The sequence below is a fragment of the Suncus etruscus genome, chromosome X (genome assembly GCF_024139225.1).
Source record: "Suncus etruscus isolate mSunEtr1 chromosome X, mSunEtr1.pri.cur, whole genome shotgun sequence".
Taxonomy (NCBI): domain Eukaryota; kingdom Metazoa; phylum Chordata; class Mammalia; order Eulipotyphla; family Soricidae; genus Suncus; species Suncus etruscus.
The window spans coordinates 96249456-96269472 of NC_064868.1; the positions used below are offsets into that span (position 1 = coordinate 96249456).

The 20017-nt window shown below is 36.4% G+C and overlaps 2 protein-coding genes across 2 annotated transcripts in view; both read left to right on the top strand.

The window, feature by feature from the left end:
• The window catches only part of VAMP7 (vesicle associated membrane protein 7), a 1102798-nt gene that overhangs the window by 389903 nt on the left and 692878 nt on the right, over positions 1 to 20017 (top strand). The gene's annotated exons all lie outside the window — the stretch shown is intronic.
• MORC4 (MORC family CW-type zinc finger 4) overlaps positions 1 to 20017 on the top strand; it is a 102113-nt gene that overhangs the window by 76756 nt on the left and 5340 nt on the right. Inside the window, exons 11-14 of the mRNA XM_049766723.1 lie at positions 10673 to 10801; positions 12651 to 12719; positions 13098 to 13149; positions 14479 to 14654. Of these exons, the coding sequence (XP_049622680.1) occupies positions 10673 to 10801; positions 12651 to 12719; positions 13098 to 13149; positions 14479 to 14654 (426 nt within the window). The remainder of the gene's footprint in view (positions 1 to 10672; positions 10802 to 12650; positions 12720 to 13097; positions 13150 to 14478; positions 14655 to 20017) is intronic.

Genomic DNA, 20017 nt, shown 5'->3' on the forward strand with positions numbered 1-20017 from the left:
GTGCAACATTTCCACCACCAATACCCCAAATCTCCTTCCACCCAACCCCACCCCCACCTGTACTCTAGACAGGCTTTCCACTTCCCTCATTCATTCACATGATTATGATAGTTCTCAGTGTAGTTATTTCTCTAACTGCACTCACCACTCTTTGTGGTGAGCTTCATGAATTGAGGTGGAAGCTCCAGCCCTCCTCTCTTTGTCTCTGAGGATTGTTGCAAAAATAGCTTTCATTTTTCTTAAAACCCATAGATGAGTGAGACTTATCTGCATCTATTCCTCTCCCTCTGACTTATTTCACTCAGCATGATAGATTCCATGTACATCCATGTATAGGAAAATTTCATGAGTTTGTAGATTTTTTAGGATTGTCCATATTTTTCAGAAAGTCTGAAATAATTTATGTTCCCACTAGCAATGTATAAGAGTCCCTTTCTCCCTGCATCCATACCAGCATTGGTTGTTCTTGATTCTTGTTAATATCTGACAATCTCTGTAGTTTGAGATAGTTATCTCAATGTTCTTTTGATTTGCATCTCCCTGATGATTAGTGTTGCAGAGCATTTTTGTGTGCCTTTTAGACATTGGTATTTTCCATTGAGGAACACTATAGTCATCTCTTCTACCCATTTTTATTGGGATTGGGTTTTTTTTTTGGGGGGGGGTCACATCCATAGATACTCAGGGCTTACTTTTGGCTTTTTGCTCAGGAACTTCTCTAGGTGGTGTTTGAGGGATCATATGGGAAGCCAGGGATTGAACCTGGGTCAGCCATGTACAAGGCAGAAACCTTACCTGCTAGACTATCACTTCAGCCCCTGAGATTGGCTTTTTTCTTACAGAGTCCTATCAGTGACCTATATATCTTTGATATTAACTCATCATCATATGGTTGGTGAGTAAATAATTTCTCACAATCCATGGGCCAACCTAGTCATCATTTCCGTAGAGGTGTGTTGCCCCATTTGTTGGGTCCCGTTTTCACCTTTGTTGATTGTTTTTGTATCCGCAAAGAGCTCCCAGAATGAGAAATTGATTCCCATCTCCTCCCCTTTCGGGTGGGGGGGAGAGATTGGTAATATTTATCCGCAGCAAATAATCCACACAGACAAGAGGGTTAAGGGTTAAAAGGTTGGGTGAGGAGAGTCCTTTGTCAGCCTGCTGCTAGCTCCAAAACACCTAGACTCATGCCAGCCAGCCAACTCTGGCCACTGACCCCGAACGCCTGGCACCCAAGCTATTTATTTGGCTCTCAACAGCGCCCCCACCTGGAAGGTCACAGTGGGACAACAGGCAAAGAATAATCTTACGGAAATAGATATATGTATGTATGTATATATGTGTGTATGTATGTGTATATATATATATATATATATATATATATATATATGTTGGTTTTTGTGCCACACCGGGCGGCACTCAGGGGTTACTCCTGGCTATCTGCTCAGAAATAGCTCCTGGCAGGCACGAGGACCATATGGGATGCGGGGATTCGAACCAACCACCTTAGGTCCTGGATCGGCTGCTTGCAAGGCAAACACCGCTGGGAAATATTTTCATATACAACAGAGGTGTAGTAGCTTCTTAGTTTAATGTGGTCCTATTTGTTTGTCTTTGTTCCTACTTGTTTGGTCAGTGGTGTTTAAGTCTTGAAGATGCCTTTAGCTTCAATGACATGGAGAGTTCTGCCTACGGTTTCCTTTATGTATCTATGGATTCAGATCTTATATATCAAGGTCTTCAGTTCATTTTGATTTGGCAGTGGGAAGTGATCTGATTTTTTTTTGCATGTAGCTGACTAGTTTTCCCAACATCACTGTGGAAGAGGCTTTTCTTGCTCCATTTCATCTAATTTTCTCCTTTATTGAATATTAAGTGATCATATGCCTCAGGGTCTGTTTCAGTATATTGCACTCAATTTCATTGTTTTGAGAGTGTCTTTATTGAAATACCATGCAATAAATAACAAATAAATATCAACTAAATAAATACCAAAATAAACATGCTGTTTTAATTACTACTCCTTTGTAGTACGGTTTGCAGTGGGGAAAATGATGCCTCCCTGTACAGAAGTCCTCACACAGGTCATGGGTCTGGAAACAATGCTGACACACCAAGTTAGGGAGATGAAACTGGTTCAGGAATGTCCACCACAAGTGAGCTGCAAGCAGAATGAGCTGACAAACAGGCAAGCTGTGGAGCAAGTGGGAGATATCTCTCTGACCTGTTGTCTTTATTGGAAAGGATAGGACCACCCACATGGGTAGAGAACAGGTGGGAATAGGGGGCCAATTCAGAGGTTCTTCCCACCCAGATCTCACAAACACTTGGCAAAGTCATCCTAATTTGGGTGAAAAACAGTTACTTCAACATCTCCCATCACGTTTTTCCCAAGAATTACTCTAGCTCTTTTAGGGATGTTCATTGTTCCATTGGAATTTCAGGAGTATTTGACCTATTTGTTTGAAAAATATCATAGATATTTTTATAGGGACTGCATTGAATCTGTACAATGCTTTGGAAAGCATTGCCATTTTGATTATATTAACCCTCCCAATCTATGAGCAAGGATGCTTTTATATTTCCTTGTGTCCTCTTTTATTTCTTGAAGTAGTATTTTGTAGTTTTGTTTATATATGTCTTTCACATCCGTAATTAAGTTGATTCCAAAGTACTGGGTTTTAGCACAATGGTAAATGGGATTGTTTTTAATATATCGCTCTTCCCTTTCATTATTTACATATAAAAGGGTATGTAATTTTTCATATTAATATGTAGCCTGCCAATTTACTATAAAATTTATAAAATTTGTAATCTATACATTTAGAATTTATCAATTATAAAATTATTATAAATTTATTTTTTCTAGGCACTTTTTCATAGCATCTTTAAATATTTCATTCAAAAATAATGACTTCTTCCTTTCTGTCTGAATGCTTTGTATTATTTAATGGCTATGGCTAGTATTTCTGCATTATATTGAAAAAAAAAGTGGTGAGAGTGGTCAACCTTATCTCAAACTAGATCTTAGAGAGGAGACTTTTAGTTTTTCCTCATTGAGTATAATGTTTTCTGTGACCTTATGGTAAATGGCTTTGGCTATGAAGAGAAAAGTTCCTTCAAGTTCAGTTTCTTTTTTATATATATTTTATTTAAACACATTGATTACATACATGATTGTGTTTGGGTTTTAGTCATGTAAAGAACACCATCCATCACCAGTGCAACATTCCCATCACCAATGTCCCAAATCTCCCTTCTCCCCACCCAACCCCCACCGTACTCTAGACAGGTTTTCTATTTCCCTCATACATTCTCATTATTAGGATAGTTCAAAATTTAGTTATTTCTTTTTTTAATTTTTTTTATTTAAACACCTTGGTTACATACATGATTGTGTTTGGGTTTCAGTAATAAAAGGAACACCACCCATCACCAGTGCAACATTCCCATCACCCATGTCCCAAATCTCCCTCCTCCCCACCCGACCCCCGCCTGTACACTAAACAGGCTCTGCATTTCCCTCATACATTCTCAATATTAGGACAGTTCAAAATGTAGTTATTTCTCTAACTAAACTCATCACTCTTTGTGGTGAGCTTCCTGAGGTGAGCTGGAACTTCCAGCTCTTTTCTCTTTTGTGTCTGAAATTTATTATTGCAAGAATGTCTTTCATTTTTCTTAAAACCCATAGATGAGTGAGACCATTCTGCGTTTTTCTCTCTCTCTCTCTGACTTATTTCACTCAGCATAATAGATTCTGTGTACATCCATGTATAGGAAAATTTCATGACTTCATCTCTCCTGACAGCTGCATAATATTCCATTGTGTATATGTACCACAGTTTCTTTAGCCATTCGTCTGTTGAAGGGCATCTTGGTTGTTTCCAGAGTCTTGCTATGGTAAATAGTGCTGCAATGAATATAGGTGTAAGGAAGGGATTTTTGTATTGCATTTTTGTGTTCCTAGGGTATATTCCTAGGAGTGGTATAGCTGGATCATATGGGAGCTCGATTTCCAGTTTTTGGAGGAATCTCCATATCGCTTTCCATAAAGGTTGAACAAGACGGCATTCCCACCAGCAGTGGATAAGAGTTCCTTACTCTCCACATCCCCGCCAACGCTGCTTGTTCTCATTCTTTGTGATGTGTGTCAATCTCTGTGGTGTGAGGTGGTACCTCATAGTTGTTTTGATTTGCATCTCCCTGACGATTAGTGATGTGGAGCATTTTTTCATGTGTCTTTTGGCCATTTGTATTTCTTCTTTGTCTAAGTGTCTGTACATTTCTTCTCCCCATTTTTTGATGGGATTAGATGTTTTTTCTTGTAAAATTCTGACAGTGCCTTGTATATTTTGGAGATTAGCCCCTTATCTGATGGGTATTGGGTAAATAGTTTCTCCCACTCAGTGGGTGGCTCTTGTATCCTGGGCACTATTTCCTTTGAGGTGCAGAAGCTTCTCAGCTTTATATATTCCCATCTGTTAATCTCTGCTTTCACTTGCATGAAGAGTGCAGTTTTCTCCTTGAAGATGGCTGTAGTGTTTTGCCTACATGTTGTTCTATATATCTTATGGTTTCGGGTCTGATATCGAGGTCTTTAATCCATTTGGATTTTACCTTCGTACATGATGTTAACTGGGGTCTAAGTTCAATTTTTTGCAGATGGCTAGCCAGTTGTGCCAACACCACTTGTTGAAGATGCTTTCTTTGCTCCATTTAAGATTTCTTACTCCTTTATCAAAAATTAGGTGATTGTATGTCTGGGGAACATTCTCTGAGTATTCAAGCCTATTCCACTGATCTCAGGGCCTGTCTTTATTCCAATACCGTGTTTCATTGATAATTTTTAACACAAATGGGTGCTGGAATTGTCAGATGCTTTTTACATATCTATTGATATGATCATATGATTTTGTTTTTATCAATATGGTGCATTACATTGATTAATTTGCATATTTTGAACCATTTTTGCATTCCCAGGATGATTCCCACTTTTTTATGGAGTGTGATCTATTTGATGAGTTGGTGAATCCTATTTTCTTGTGTTTTGTTGAGAGTCTATGCATTTGTTTTCATCAGTCTACAGTTCTAATTTTTGGTGTTCCTCTCTGCTTTTGGTATCGGGGTGATTAATAGCTGTTTAGGAATGTTTGCTTCTTCAATTTCCTGGAAGAGCCTGAACGGGATTAACAGTAGGTCATCTGTAAAGGTTTGAAAGAATTTATTAGGTGAATCTTATCTGGGCCTGTTCTTTGGTTTTCATGGAGACATTTTTGTATTTTCAAAACTTATAGGTTTTTTTCAGTGTTCCATATCTTTTTGATTTAGCCTGGGGAGGCTATTTGGCTCCAATAATTTATCCATTTCTTCTAGGTACTCTCATTTTATGGCATAAAGAATCTTAAGATAATCTCAATGATATCTTGAATTTATGTGGTATCTGTTGTGATGCCCCCCCCCTTTCATATGTGATTCAGTTTATTGAGATTCTCTTTCTTTTTCTTTGTGAGTCTTGCTATTATACTGATTTGTCCATCTTATTTATTTTGTCAGTGTACCAGCTCTTGATTTTATTGATCCGTTGAATTGTTTGGGGGGAATAAATTGTTGATACTAACTTTATCATCCTCTAAGACCTCTTATTTTTTTAACATGTGTGTGTTTTAGATAATAAATACAGAGATTTTTTTCATTTATCATACAAACAATGTGATATAGTAGATGCTCGCAATTTAAGTTATTCACTCCCTGGGGAAATAGGGATCTTCTTCCTAATAACTGACTCAATTTCATTTTGTAAGTAACTTTATCTCTCTGAGTATAGTAAATTAGATAACAGAAAAAAATTTTTTTGTTTTTTGTTTTTTTGGGGCCACATCCGGCATTGCTCAGGGGTTACTCCTGGCTATCCGCTCAGAAATAGCTCCTGGCAGGCACGGGGGACCATATGGGTCACCGGGATTCGAACCAACCACCTTTGGTCCTGGATCGGCTGCTTGCAAGGCAAACGCCGCTGTGCTATCTCTCCGGGCCCACAGAAAATTTTTAACCATTGTCTAGCATGGTAATTATTTAGAAATGTTAGAAAACTTATTTTGCCCTTTTTGTGATTGTTCTTAGACCTGTATCAAGAAATTTGAGAATAAATAATATAGAACCCTCCATATTGAAGAAAAGTAGGGTTATTGAATCTAACTGAAATATAGAACTATGGATAAGGATGAAATGCCTATGTAGGCCAGGAACAGAGCATAATACAGAAAGTAGAACATATAGACCTCAGTTATACTCAGTTAAATCACTACTAAGACAAACAGCATATTAAATTTTTATTTTGGGGTAACTCCATTTGTTTTTAAAGTCATCAGATAAATACATAACATGTTGTTTAAAATGTAAACTGTTTTTTATATATTATATTTAGACACCTTGATTACATACATGATTTTGTTTCGGTTTCAGTCATGTAAAGAACATCACCCATCACCAGTGCAACATTCCCATCACCAATGTCCCAAATCTCCCTCCTCCCCACTCAACTCCCGCCTGTACTCTAGACAGGCTTTCTATAACCTTCATACATTCTCATTATTAGGATAGTTCAAAATGTAGTTATTTACCTAACTAAACTCATCCCTGTTTGTGGGGAGCTTCATGAGGTGAGCTGTAACTTCCAGGCCTTCTTTCTTTTGTGTCTGAAAATTATCATTGCAAGAATGTCTTTCATTTTTCTTAAAACCCATAGATGAGTGAGACCATTCTGCATCTTTCTCTCTCTCTCTCTGACTTATTTAACTCAGCATAATAGATTCCATGTACATCCATGTATAGGAAAATTTCATGACTTCATCTCTCCTGACAGATGCATAATATTCCATTGTGTATATGTACCACAGTTTCTTTAGCCATTCGTCTGTTGAAGGGTATCTTGGTTGTTTCCAGAGTCTTGCTATGGTAAATAGTGCTGCAATGAATGCAAACTATTTGCTGAATAAATATTAAGTCTCACAAGATTTCTGTTGCTCTCTAACCACCATAGACTCAAACAGTTACAAATTAAGATGAGTTTTTATTCTTTTCCTTTCACAACGGCATACTTATTGAAGTGAAAAATGTTCATTTACTGCTAGAGTGTGTGTTTGACTATGATACCACATTTCTAATAGAGTTATAGTGGTGGTTATTATTTTAATAATTTTTCTTTATGTGGGTTAGTCATCACAATAACCCTAGTAGATATATTTTAATGATTTCTTTATATTTTAAATATATAAACTTTTGCAATAAGAGCTTTAAATTATTTGCTCAAAGTTTATAGAGAAAATAGGGGCCAGTGAGATAGGATAGGGTTAAGGAATTCACCTTGCATGAGTCTATCTCTGGCTCAGCTTCTGATACCACATGATCCCTACTAGCACAGGGACAAGAGTATACCTTTAGCATTGCCTGCTGAGCCTCCTGGGAAAAAAAACCCTAAAATAGTAGATCCAAGGTTTAGTATATGTAATCAAAGTCACAAACTCAAATCTTTTTTATTTTTTTGGTTTTGTTTTAGGGCCACACCAGGCAGTTCTCAGGGCTTGTTCTAGCTTTGTGCTCAGTAATTACTTCTGGCAGGATTGGAGTCTATATGATATGTTGGAATCTATACTGGATCAGTTGTGCATGAGGCAAATGCCCTACTCGTTGTACACTCATTCCAGCATCTCAAACTGAAATTATTTACCATAATATTCTTCTGGTATATATGTATATTTGATGTATGTAAGGTGTATATGGTACTCCCACCTCAACTACATATCTGTCACAAGAATGAGGTTAAGGCCACTTCTATCTGTGTGATAGACAAATCCACCATGGTCTGAATATAACCAGGTGCAGGGAATTATTGTCTCTTGACTGTGCTTGTTCTAAGGAAAATACTATTGGTACTCTTCTGGTACTCTTCTCCAAAATACTTACCTGTGCATGTAAAACCAAATCTTTTCATATCCACTACTGCTGAAACTGCTTTTTGCTTACTTTGGTTCAAAATATAATTATATATAGACACAAGAGGTCAGTCCTGAGCTTCAAGTATAGTGGTTGTAAGACTGCATGGAGCTTTCTGAATTAGGATATGCATACAAAAGTGTACAAATTCTCTTGGCTAAAACATGTTTGAGAAATAAGAGAAACGTTGTCTTTTAGTGATATAATTTCAGGTGCTTTTATATTCCTTTTATTTCTTCCTGTGTTTTCCAGTTTTTGCACAATGAGCTTATTAAGTAGAAATAATCACTATTAAAAAAGTAAGAAAGTTAATTAACTAAGATGTACAGAACCACACTACTCCATTTATAGGTGCAGTATAAGAATAATATATATAAGCCTTCTCTTGTCTACTTTACTTGGTCTTTAAACTGCCTTTTGTCTGTCTTTTCTACAGCATTTCCTCACACCACTCCAACACGCCCTTTCACACCTTAAGTGCTACTTCCAATAGATATGGTCTGTGTCTGTGCAAAGAAAAGTAGTTTTTTTTAATGTGTGAAATAGATTTTGCTTTCTGAGAAACATGGGAGTGAATATGCATTATTGCTTACTTTTGTTGCTCTTGTCATAAAAATTGAATCTAAAACTAAAAAATCAGTAGAAATCTGGACCTAGAACTATAAAATACCCTTTACAAAATGAATGGTATTACTGAATTATATAGTATTTTCATTTTTATTTATCTGCTCCTGAACTTTTGATGTGTACCTGGCAAAGCTTGTAGGCTACTCCTGCTTTGTGCTCCAGGTTCCTCTTGCAGGATCATGTGGTGCCAACGATTGAACATGGGTTGATTTGCATGCAAACACATGTCTTTTTTGTCCTCCATTTTTAAAGGAATCTCCTTAGGGTTTTTAATAAAGCCAACAATTGTTGTTTTCAGACTTTTTATATAGGCCATTATTATGGGTATGAGATAGCATATTATCATTTTTATTTTCCCTTATAAAAAGTGATATTATTCATTCTTTCTTGAGTCTGTGTGCCATCTGTCTGTCTACTTTGGATAAATATTTATTCATCCCATTTTAAAACTGGAGCTTCCCAAGCTTGTTTTATTTTTACTGAGTTGTGTTAGCTTTTTTTATATTTTTGAATAGTGACCCTTTGTCAAATGAATAATGTACTACTAAACTCATTCTAAATTCTGTGAAAACTGTGGTAGTTATCAGAAATAAACAAGGAAAAGGGATAGGAATAATGAGCAGAGTATCTTTTTGGTGGTGATAGGATGGCACTAGAACATTTATGGTGGGTGTGATGATATTAATATATAGAGTTAAACTAAATCTCTGGATTCTATAATATTGTAGAGTAATGACAAATCAACAAAATATAATTTAAAAATTACCCAATTGTTTATCTAGAGCCTCCATTTAAGGTAATGAAATTTAACCAGATTTATATTACTTTAAAGATAATTGGCTAGATCATTCTTAATAAAATTATGGTTGAAATATAAACAAAGAATTTTTTATTTATTTTTGGGTTTTGGTCCATACTCAGTGATGCTCAGGGGTTACTCCTGGCTATGCACTCAGAAATCGCTCCTGGCTGAGGGGATCATATGGGATACTGGGGGATCAAACTGCAGTTCGTTCTAGGCTAGTGCGCACAAGGCAGACGCCATATGCCCTGCACCACTGCTCCAGCTCCTAAACAAAGAAATTTTTGAAAGAAAAAAGCAGTAGGGAGTCTGGGGCAAATATATATTTCTGGGGATTGGGAGCAACACCTAGATGTGCTCAGGGAATACTCTTGGTGAACTCAGGGATAGTAGGGATGGAATTTGTGTTAGCTGCATTCAAGGCAAAAACTGTGCCCACTGTACTATTTCTCTTGCTCTTGGGGGAAAATATTTTGATGGTGATGCTTTACTAACACTCTCAAATGCATTTAAACTTGTCATGGGGTTGTGTTGAAGCAAATAATGATCTATTCTGTAGGTTCTATGCCTTAGTAATATTGTAATATATAACTTATCTATTTAATTTTAGGATTAAATAAATAAAAGATTTCAGGATCTTTACATTATTGAATGTAAATAAAGGTATCTCCAAATTAATACTTGCTACCATTTTATATCCATAACTAGTGTAGTTCTATCATTATTTTATCTGGTGAGATCAAATACATTTTAGACACTTAGACCATAGTGATTTCAACACATTTTGTATATGAAAATATGTTCTTTCACTTTCAAGGTGAGTCTTTCTTTTTGTTGTTTTTGTTCGGGGATTACAGCTGGCAGTATTCAAGCCTTACTACTGGATTTACACTCAGGCATCACTCCTGGTGGGGGTCAGGGTGCCAGAAATCAAACTAGGTTGGTTATGTTCAAGCAGTGACCTTTCCCAATTCACTATGCTTGGTTCCAGTTCCTCTTTTATTTTACTTTGGGTTTATACCTCGCAGTTTTCAGGGCTAACTTCTGGTTCTGAGCTCAGGGATCACTCCTGGTGGTATTTGGGGGATCATATGAGATACTATAGATTGATCCTGGGTTAGCCACAGGCAAAGTAAGCACCCTCCCCACTGCACTCTCTGTCTCCAGATCCTCAAAGTGAACCTTTCTAATGTAAGACAGAATATATGTAGGATAGACACAGTCACATTTCTATTTACTTTCTTTCAGGAAGATTCCTGACCAGACATGGGTGCAGTGTGATGAGTGCCTTAAATGGAGGAAGCTTCCTGGCAAAGTTGATCCATCTACATTACCTTCAAGATGGTTTTGTTACTACAATTCCCATCCAAAGTACAGGTAAAGCTAGGCTTCAATGTTACCCCTCCTGATTTGTCTCAATATTCAAAATCACATTTCAACTCCAGTCTACTCAGCCAGCCTAGTGGGCCAGTCTCTGTTATAACAGGCCTCACCCTACATATCCATCTTTTTATTCATTATAACAATGCAAAACTTATGCTTTGATCAGACCTATGGCTTTGCTGTTACCTACACAATCCTGCGTATCCCTACTCCCTGACTTGGATAGTGTTATTCCTCTTACTCAGATTAACTGCACATTCTATCTGCCTATACAAAATATACCTGTTTAATAAACTTAAGTATTATATGTGATATTTTTCCTGTTGGTAGTATTTTATAGCAGTTTTACTCTAGCATTCTGTGTTATTTTCCATGACATTTGTTCATTTTCCATTTTATATTTTGTTACATTTTACATATATAGTTTGGCTAGTCAAGGGATTATAAACTCCATGAAAGCATGGGCCTTTCATTCTAGGTTGAGTTGATGATTGTATTTCAATTATTTTTGCTTGTATGTTTGCTTTTTCAAATATACTGTGTGTTCCTTGCAATATCTAACATGTAGATAATGTCTGGCATATCTTTAAGCATTTATTTCATTTTAACAAATAATTTTTATTTTATTAAGTTATCTGTGGGTTTATACTAATTAGTTCACTTTAATTCACTTATGATGCTCCATTTTTTCCTAAAAAATAGATTTGGATTTAAAAGGAACTAATAAAGATTATATTCTCTAGAAAAAAATCTTAAAATGGCAATTACATAAATGAATTCTAGTTCTAAAGCATTCTTTTGTGGTCTCCAGATGTGCCAAAGCACCTCTCCATTAAGTAGGAAAGTGTGATTAGACTATGGAATCAACTGCTTAGAAGACTCAAAATCTGTGCTACTAGTTAGCAATAAGTGCATGGGATAGAGCCTTATACAATAATTTGCCACTTATAAAATGGGGGTGTCCTATAAGGTTCCAGTTATTGTTAATTTGTTATAGTTTTACTTTTGACAAATGAGTTATAGTTTTAGTACTTTAATTTTTACTGCTAAAATTCTGATTCTCCTGATTTATATTTAGCAACCTTTCCATGTATTGAATTATCCTTTATTATCCTCTTTTTAAGTCACTAAATATTAATTTTATGATGTGTGCCCCTCATACCTTAATTGCTGTTCACAGTCATAGCTTTCAGTTTTCTTTTTTTTTTTTTTTTTTTTTTTTTTTGGTTTTTGGGTCACACCCGGCAGTGCTCAGGGGTTACTCCTGGCTCCATGCTCAGAAATTGCTCCTGGCAGGCACGGGGGACCATATGGGACGCCGGGATTTGAACCGATGACCTTCTGCATGAAAGGCAAACGCCTTACCTCCATGCTATCTCTCCGGCCCCGCTTTCAGTTTTCTTTAGGCGTTATCACCTAATATAGAAATTCTCATGCTGGTAGACTGCACTTTGGAAACTAATGGGAATTTATAGATGAGAGGAGAAATTCCTAAGTCTTAGCAGAATTCTCTTTGTGATGAGTCTGAAATAAACATTAATTATGACTAAACATTACATTATGAAAAAAGATTATGCTTCTTGCTTTCCACCATTATATGAATTTTGCAATCATCAAGTATTTTAAATGTCTTGAAATAAAGATGTCATTACCAAAAATTATTATCTGATGCTGTGCTTTGAAATAAGAATTGCTTCATGTTAAACTACACACAGGTTTTGTAATATGGGTGGAATCTGAACTCTATGTTAGAGGATTGTTAACCTCTGTGAACTGCCTTAGTTGTTAGGAAAGTAAAAGGATCATTCTGTTTTCAAAAGATAACTTCCTCTCTATATTGTAGGAGATGCTCTGTTCCAGAGGAGCAAGAACTCACTGATGAAGACCTGCACTTGAGTAAAGCTAAGAAACAGTTGAGTATACTGATGTGATTTTCTGTTATACAATAGAAGCCCATCGTAATTGGAGGGGGATTGAGAAGATAAATGATTTTTTTGTTTTTAATGATTTCCTGTCTAATCTCTCCAACTAATACTTTATTACAATAATCTCCTGATAATTTCAACTAGTGTCTTCCCTTAATCTATTTTTCTCCCTTCCCAGTCCATCTCTTTGTTATGAAACGTGTGAAATCTTTCTGGAGTAGCAGAGCTCAAGAAAAATTCTTTTGAAACTAAATGACTCTCACATCATTTATATTTTAAAAAACATGACCTAAATCTACAATGGTAATCCATTTCAGACTGAAAAATTTCAAGAGTGAAATAAAAACGATTTTATCTTCTCCTAGGGATCAAGCTGTTGAGGAGAAGAAGATGTCAGTAGAAAATGAGGACCAACAGGTAAGAGATAGTCTACCCTCCTTTTCTCACTTAAAATTTTCCCCAACAGAGAATATAGATTGAAAGAAGTAGTAATCTTGAAAGTCAGCATAGAAGTAATGAACCATTTACTCTGAAGGTCTTTTTTTCCCTTGGATCTTTTTATTTTTTTTTTGATCTGTTAATTGCTCATGTTCAGACCACCAAAAATAGAAGAGCCAAATTATATTTCCAGATATGAACTTAGTACTCATTGTGGACAGTGCGAATGTCACATTCAGTGTCTCAATATTCAGGGCTGTGTTCCATCCTCATACAGGCTGCTCCTGTAGAGTGTGTGGTTTTCCTGAGTCTCCTTTCTTCCAGGATTTAGAGATGATTCCTTCCCCTTACTCTTGGGAAGGAGGGTGGTTCTTTGTTTCTCCCCATCCCTGCTTTCAGGCTGGCTGGCTTTATAAAGACTCTGCTGTTTTGAATTTTCAGGAGCACTGTCTCTCGGACATGGTTGCCCAGCTCCGGACGCTGAAGGGTGCAATAAGGTTGGCCGTCCTTTCAGGGACACTCCTTTCCTGACAGCCACCATAGCACCCATAAATCTTCCCCACCCAACCTTGACTCTCTGCATGATTTTCCTCTTGATCCTCTTTCCTAGAGATAGCTGCTAGTCGCATGTTAGACTCACCTTCCACCCACTCACTCAATCAGGGTAAGGTCAGACTGGTGAGGATAGAGGCAATTGAATACAGTATCTTTTGATATCCTACCAAGACTCAGGTGAGCCTAATCTAAAGATTGGGTGATTTCTTAGGTCTGCCTTGTCCTCATTCAGTTTGCCTCGCCTTTATATTCCTTTTTCTTCATCACTCATTCTATCTTCATAAGCTGGCTCTCCCACAAGACCCCAGACGCATGTCTATGTGTGTGCAGTATGAATATATGTTAGTCTCTAGCATGCATTTCTTCAGCACAGACACTTGCAGCAGTGCTTATTCTGTCCAACCCTACCCTCATCCCAACTCTTCAGAAGAGTAAAAATTCAGCTTTAAAGTGGGTTACAGGAGAAAATTAAAATTAGATAGCTATTAGGGGGCCTGGGTTAGTTGTGGGTGGGATAACTCTAGGAGCCAATAAGTGATATGGGGAGGTCTATTGGTGTTTATCTAAGGTTATAACTGAACGTGCCTGGGTTCAGTGTGTTCTAGTGTATGTTACTGCACACTGTTTGTATTGTGTAGGAAACACTCTTTTTATTTGGTCAAAGTGTTTTTTCCTAGCATCAGGAGGATTGACTCATCTTTTGGTATTTAACTTGATATTGGAATTTTTATCAATTGTTTCTTTCTTTTCTAGGCATTCAGTGTTCCACTTAAGAGTCCCACTATTCAAGATATGGATGAATTGAATAGAAAGACAGTTAGATATGAGGGAATTGATAGCACTAGCCAGCTTCCATCTGCTGGAGAAGAAAGCAGAACACCTTCTCTTCAACTTAAGCCCCTGAATGTCAGTGCTTTTCATTTCTCCAGGTGAGTAGACAACATAGACTCTTCTTTAATAATACAGAATCTGTTTTTCCTGTAAGCTGAGTTGATGTAGTTATACTATTTATGTTTCTTAGGGCCTGTGTGTGGAATTCAGAAGGAATTTGGGGTTAGTAGCTTTTTAGTATTTTGCGTTAATAGTATTACATCTTGCATGCACTCTCCCACCATTATTTAACATTTTGTTATATTACAACTTCTATGCGAAATATATGCAAATTTTTGTTTGTTTGTTTTGGGGCCACACTCAGCAATGCTCAGGGGTTACACCTGGCTCTATATTCAGAAATGGCTTCTGACAGGCTCGGAGGACCATACAAAATGCCAGGTGTTGAGCCTGGGTTGGTCCCAGGTTAGCACCATGCAAGGCAAACACCCTACCCACTGTGCAATCACTCCAGCCCCAATATATGTAATTTTTTAAGAAAAATGATTCTGGTGTTGTCATGGATGAATTGTCTTTTTTGCTTTATGTAGTGACATGCTTTGGGGAATTGTTTAAGTGAAATAGTGGACATAAAATTTGTTTTGAAGAGCACAATGCAATGTGTAAATATAAGGCAATATCTAAACTTTTTTCTTAGATTTATGGATATTAGAGTTTTCTGGGGCTCCTGCTTAGCAAATATCATTCATGTTAGTATAAAAGTTACTAGTAGAAATGTGTGCCTTTAGCATTTTAGCTTATTGTTTCCTGGAATAAATTATAAGTTTAGGGTTTAAAGTTTTGGGACTTTTACTTGTTTGACTTCTACCATTTCTGCAATGCTATTATACCAGTCTTTTTAAAATAAAGTGCCAAAATATTTCTTTTTATTCAATATTAGGAACATTTGAAGCATTCAAAGATATGACTGCCCCTATCCTATACTGAGGTGAAACTGGAACTTTGGACTCCTAACTTGAGTTGTTTTCTCCTCTCTACTATGCTTCTCTCTTCCTGCAAGGCCACGCTGTGGGGACAGGCACATAGTTGCTCTCTAATAGAAAAAAGTTCTGCAATCATTGATAATGATATAGTGGGGGTATGAATGTTTCACTGACTTTTCCAATTTATACATATTTTTATAAGAAAGAAGCAAAAGAACACATAGTAGGTTAACATGACTCCTCTTCACCCACACTCACACTCATTCCCACACACATACTGCTATTTCTTTTCTTTATTTCTTGTTTCTTAGTAGGTCTTTTTGGCATCTCACTTAGGCAAATGACTCTACTTGTATGAAAGTCCATTATTTTGTGATTCTTCCATAAATGAGCCCTATAGAGAGAAGGGCTTAACCACTGAAGATGAATAAAAAATTCTATAGATCCTGAATTTTTATTAGTTCTAATAAAATAATAGAACTAAATGAGAATTTATGTGAAAATATCTAAAGCAGTCTACTGGGAAATAGTAGATACTCAGTGTCTAATTGTTAGATCCTATGTGTACTAATAGTACACTTCTACGACTAAATTATTGGTAGTAATCCAGTATGGTTAAATCCTATTCTTAGGAACATTAAGCCCAAATTTGCTCTGTTATCATACATAGCTTTTGAACAACTGTTATAAGTTTGGGTTATATATAGTAAATATTACAGATTTTGAAAGACATTACCTCTCTAAGATGGTAATGAATTATTAGCCTTTTTTTCTTTTGAATTCTGTTTTATTTCTTACTGAAACTACTTTTTTTCTTTGCTTCTGTCATGCTTCTGAAGATTTAAAAAGTAACCACAAGTGTATTTTGTCAGTGCAGTGTGGCATTTTATCCATTGGGTGGCATACTATATCAAGATTTATTGGAAGTTTTGTATGTAGAATTACTATACTCAGAGTTAAATTCTGCCCACAGAGGACAGCTCAAGTGCTTTGTGTGTAATTTTAATTTGAGATAATATTCTTTAAGGATAAATATATGCACATAAATTTATGGCAATACACTATTGCCACATGTATCATATAAAATGATTATTGTGTCTGTCATTTCAAATTATGTGTATATAGAAATTCAGATTGGAGAGAATTTACCACTTAAGAAGTAAAATGAAGGTATCCCTGAGATTAGTAAAATATATAGACTAATGTCTAAAGTAGCCATAGGCATATGCATCAAAGTGAGGATTATTGATACAACTTATTATGCTATTTAGAGAGATTGTGATTATATTTCAGGGTACCAAATAGTATATGTTTTAAACAATATAAAAATGTAAGCCCTTCCAAATTATACTGTAATGGTGGCATGAAATACAGTCTAATATATTTAAATGAATATTTGAAACAACATGCATAAAGTAGAAGTAGAACAACTTTGAAAATGAATAAGATTGTTTCAGGTGCAAGAATGAACTAAACATTTAAAATATCATATTTGAGAATGATTTCTAGAATGGATAAATAAGGAGCCTGTTAGGCTTTTTCTTCAGCATATAACCATTTAACTACAATAAACCACTTTTTAAAAAAGAAAACCATCACAGGGGCTGGAATGATAGCACAATGGTAGGGCATTTGCCTTGCACGTGGCCGACCAAGGACAGGCTTGGATTCGATCCCCAGCATTTCATATGGTCCCTGTGCCTGCCAGGAGCTGTTTCTGAGTGCAGAGCCAGGAGTAACCCCTGAGCACTGCCGGATGTGACCCAAACCAAAAAAAAATACATGAAAAACTATTTAATTTACTTGAAGGAACTATCTGAATCAGATCATAGAGAGCTCTGTTCCTAGAGAGATTATAAAATAATAATAATCTTAATAAGGAAAAATGATAAGCACTTATAGTCCAAGTCACTGGTTACCACAAGCAAAATGATTGATAAATCAGAAATCTGGTAGAGTACCAAGGAAAATACATTTTTAAAAACTCTCCTAGAATAATAATATACTTGGGAATGATGATTAAACACAAATGCAAGGCTGCACTGAGATTCAATCAGAGCAGAATGTAAGGTGAATTTGAAAGCAGTTCCCTAGATTTATATAATGATAAAGCAATAAAAAACAGGAGTATCGGTTGTACAATCTCTGGCAATCAATCTGGCCAAAACTAATTTACTTTGATTCAGGGCCAACACCTGAAAAATCAGTATTAAAAGTAAATCACCCATAGCCCTGGTGTTCTGGATAACTTTGTTAATGCTCAAAGATATGTCTATTAGATGACCATGAGGGGAAATCTAGGCTACATTACCATGCTGTATATGGAACACAAATTAATTCCTTGATCTGTGATAGCAGTATCTGAACAACATTTGTATCCTGTGCTAAAAAGCAAATATGAAGTTGTTTTAAAGGCACTAAATCACATTTTGGAGGGTTGTTTGTGTTTTTGTTGGGGGTCACACCTAGTTGTGCTTAGGGCCTACTCTTGGCTCTGATTTCAGGGATCACTCCTGGTAGGGCTCAGGAGACTATCTGGGATGATGGAGATCTAATCCAGGTCGACTGCATTCAACACAAGCACTATACTATTGTTCTGGCTCTCAAACACAATTTTTGACAAGTGGCTTATGATGCCTAGTTTAAAATCAAGAAAATAACCTGTGCAGGGACATCAGAAGCTGAACACTAGAAAAGAAATACATTTCACGGAGGTCAGTTCCCGAAAGTCATTAAAAAACAACCAAGCAAACAGCAACATCATTAATTCCTCAAGAGCAGTCGATCAGTTTTTCTATATTATTTAAAGTAATTGATTGTCAGTCCAAAGAGAATTAGACGTTAATGCACATTCCTTGCATACAACTGACCCCAATTTGAACACTGGCACCACATATGGCAGAGAATAGGGGAGTGGAGATGGAGGGCCATTGTTGGTGGCAAGGTTGCACTAGTGAAGGGGGGTGTGTTCTTTTTTATAACTGAAACCCAACTACAAACAAGTTTGTAATCATGGTGCTTAAATTAAAAAAATATTTAAAAAGAAAATTCTCACATTTTTATATAAAGCCAGTAGGAAAAATGGTTCAAGAAAAAAATCATGTGTTAATAATTTTAAGTGTTTGTTTAGCATGGAAGGGGGTGGGAATGGGTTATCACAAACATTGCTGATTTTCCTTCCAAAGTATAGAAACATTTTTTCTTCTCAGACTCTATGACATCATAATGAGAAACAGTGAAGGAAATGAAATTGGGCAAATGAACAATAGAATTATTGTTAGACTTATCAGGAAATGAACATCTGAAAAAATAGCATAAGTACCCAATAAATGGGGCTGGAGAGATGGCATAGTAGTAGGGCATGTGGCTGACCCAGGATGGACCATGATTTGATCCCCCAGCGTTCCGTATGATCCCCTAATCCAAGAGCGATTTCTGAGCACATAACCAGGAGTAAACCCTGAGCATCACTGGGTGTGCTCCCCCACCCAAAATGTAAAAAGGTATCTAATAAAGCCTGAAGGGCCACATAAATTTTTTTTATCTAGAAAAAAAGAGTGATCCTTAAGTACAGGGCCATGATTAAACCCCAGGCATCACCAGGTATGACCCCAAAGAAAAGAAAAAATAGCTGACTGTATGGACAGGAGAGGTGGTATGGATTTAGGACACATGTCTTGCATACAGATAACCTTGGCTAGGTCTCCAGCATAACATAACACTCAAACTGCCATATATAGCCCTAGAATGGTCCCAAAGAACTATTGGGGTGACCTGAGTAATCCTTGGAACTTTGAGGACCAAATAGCACCACATCTTTAGGCCCTTAAATTGAACCATTGGCTTATTGGCAAAGATTCTGCAAGAGTTGTTCTTTACTCGAGAGTTGTTACACCAGTTGTGAGGCACATCCTCAAATAGGAATAGCTTATTGTCAAAAAATAGGAGACGTGAAAAAAGGAGCAGGGAAGAGTAGAAAAATAGTACAAGAGCTTAGACACTTGCATGTAGCAGAAATGATTACAACCCTTCTTCAAATCCCCTGGCACCACATATAGCTCCCTGATCACCACCAGGGACTTCCTGACCTCAGGGAATAGTTACCCATGAAAAACAATAGATATTAAGTTTACCCCTGGCAAACAGAAACTGCTCTTAAAATGACATAGATATTAAGTTTAGCAAAGACTTCAAAGCAAAGGTTGTTCAATATGATCAAAAAGAACTAAAGGAGGCATTAGCTCATTAAGTATAAAATCCCAATAAAGAAGCAGAAATTACTTTTTGGTGGGTTTTGGTCCATACCTAACTGCTTAGGGCTTACACTCTCTTGTCCCAGAAGTTACTCTTTAAAAAAAAGAAAATTAAAAAATGGAAAGAGATTAATTCATTAAAGTTGAAGATAAATCAGTTATAGATTACAATATATGAAAACAAAAAGAATGAAAAAATAAATAAAAATAAATATGGAGCACATT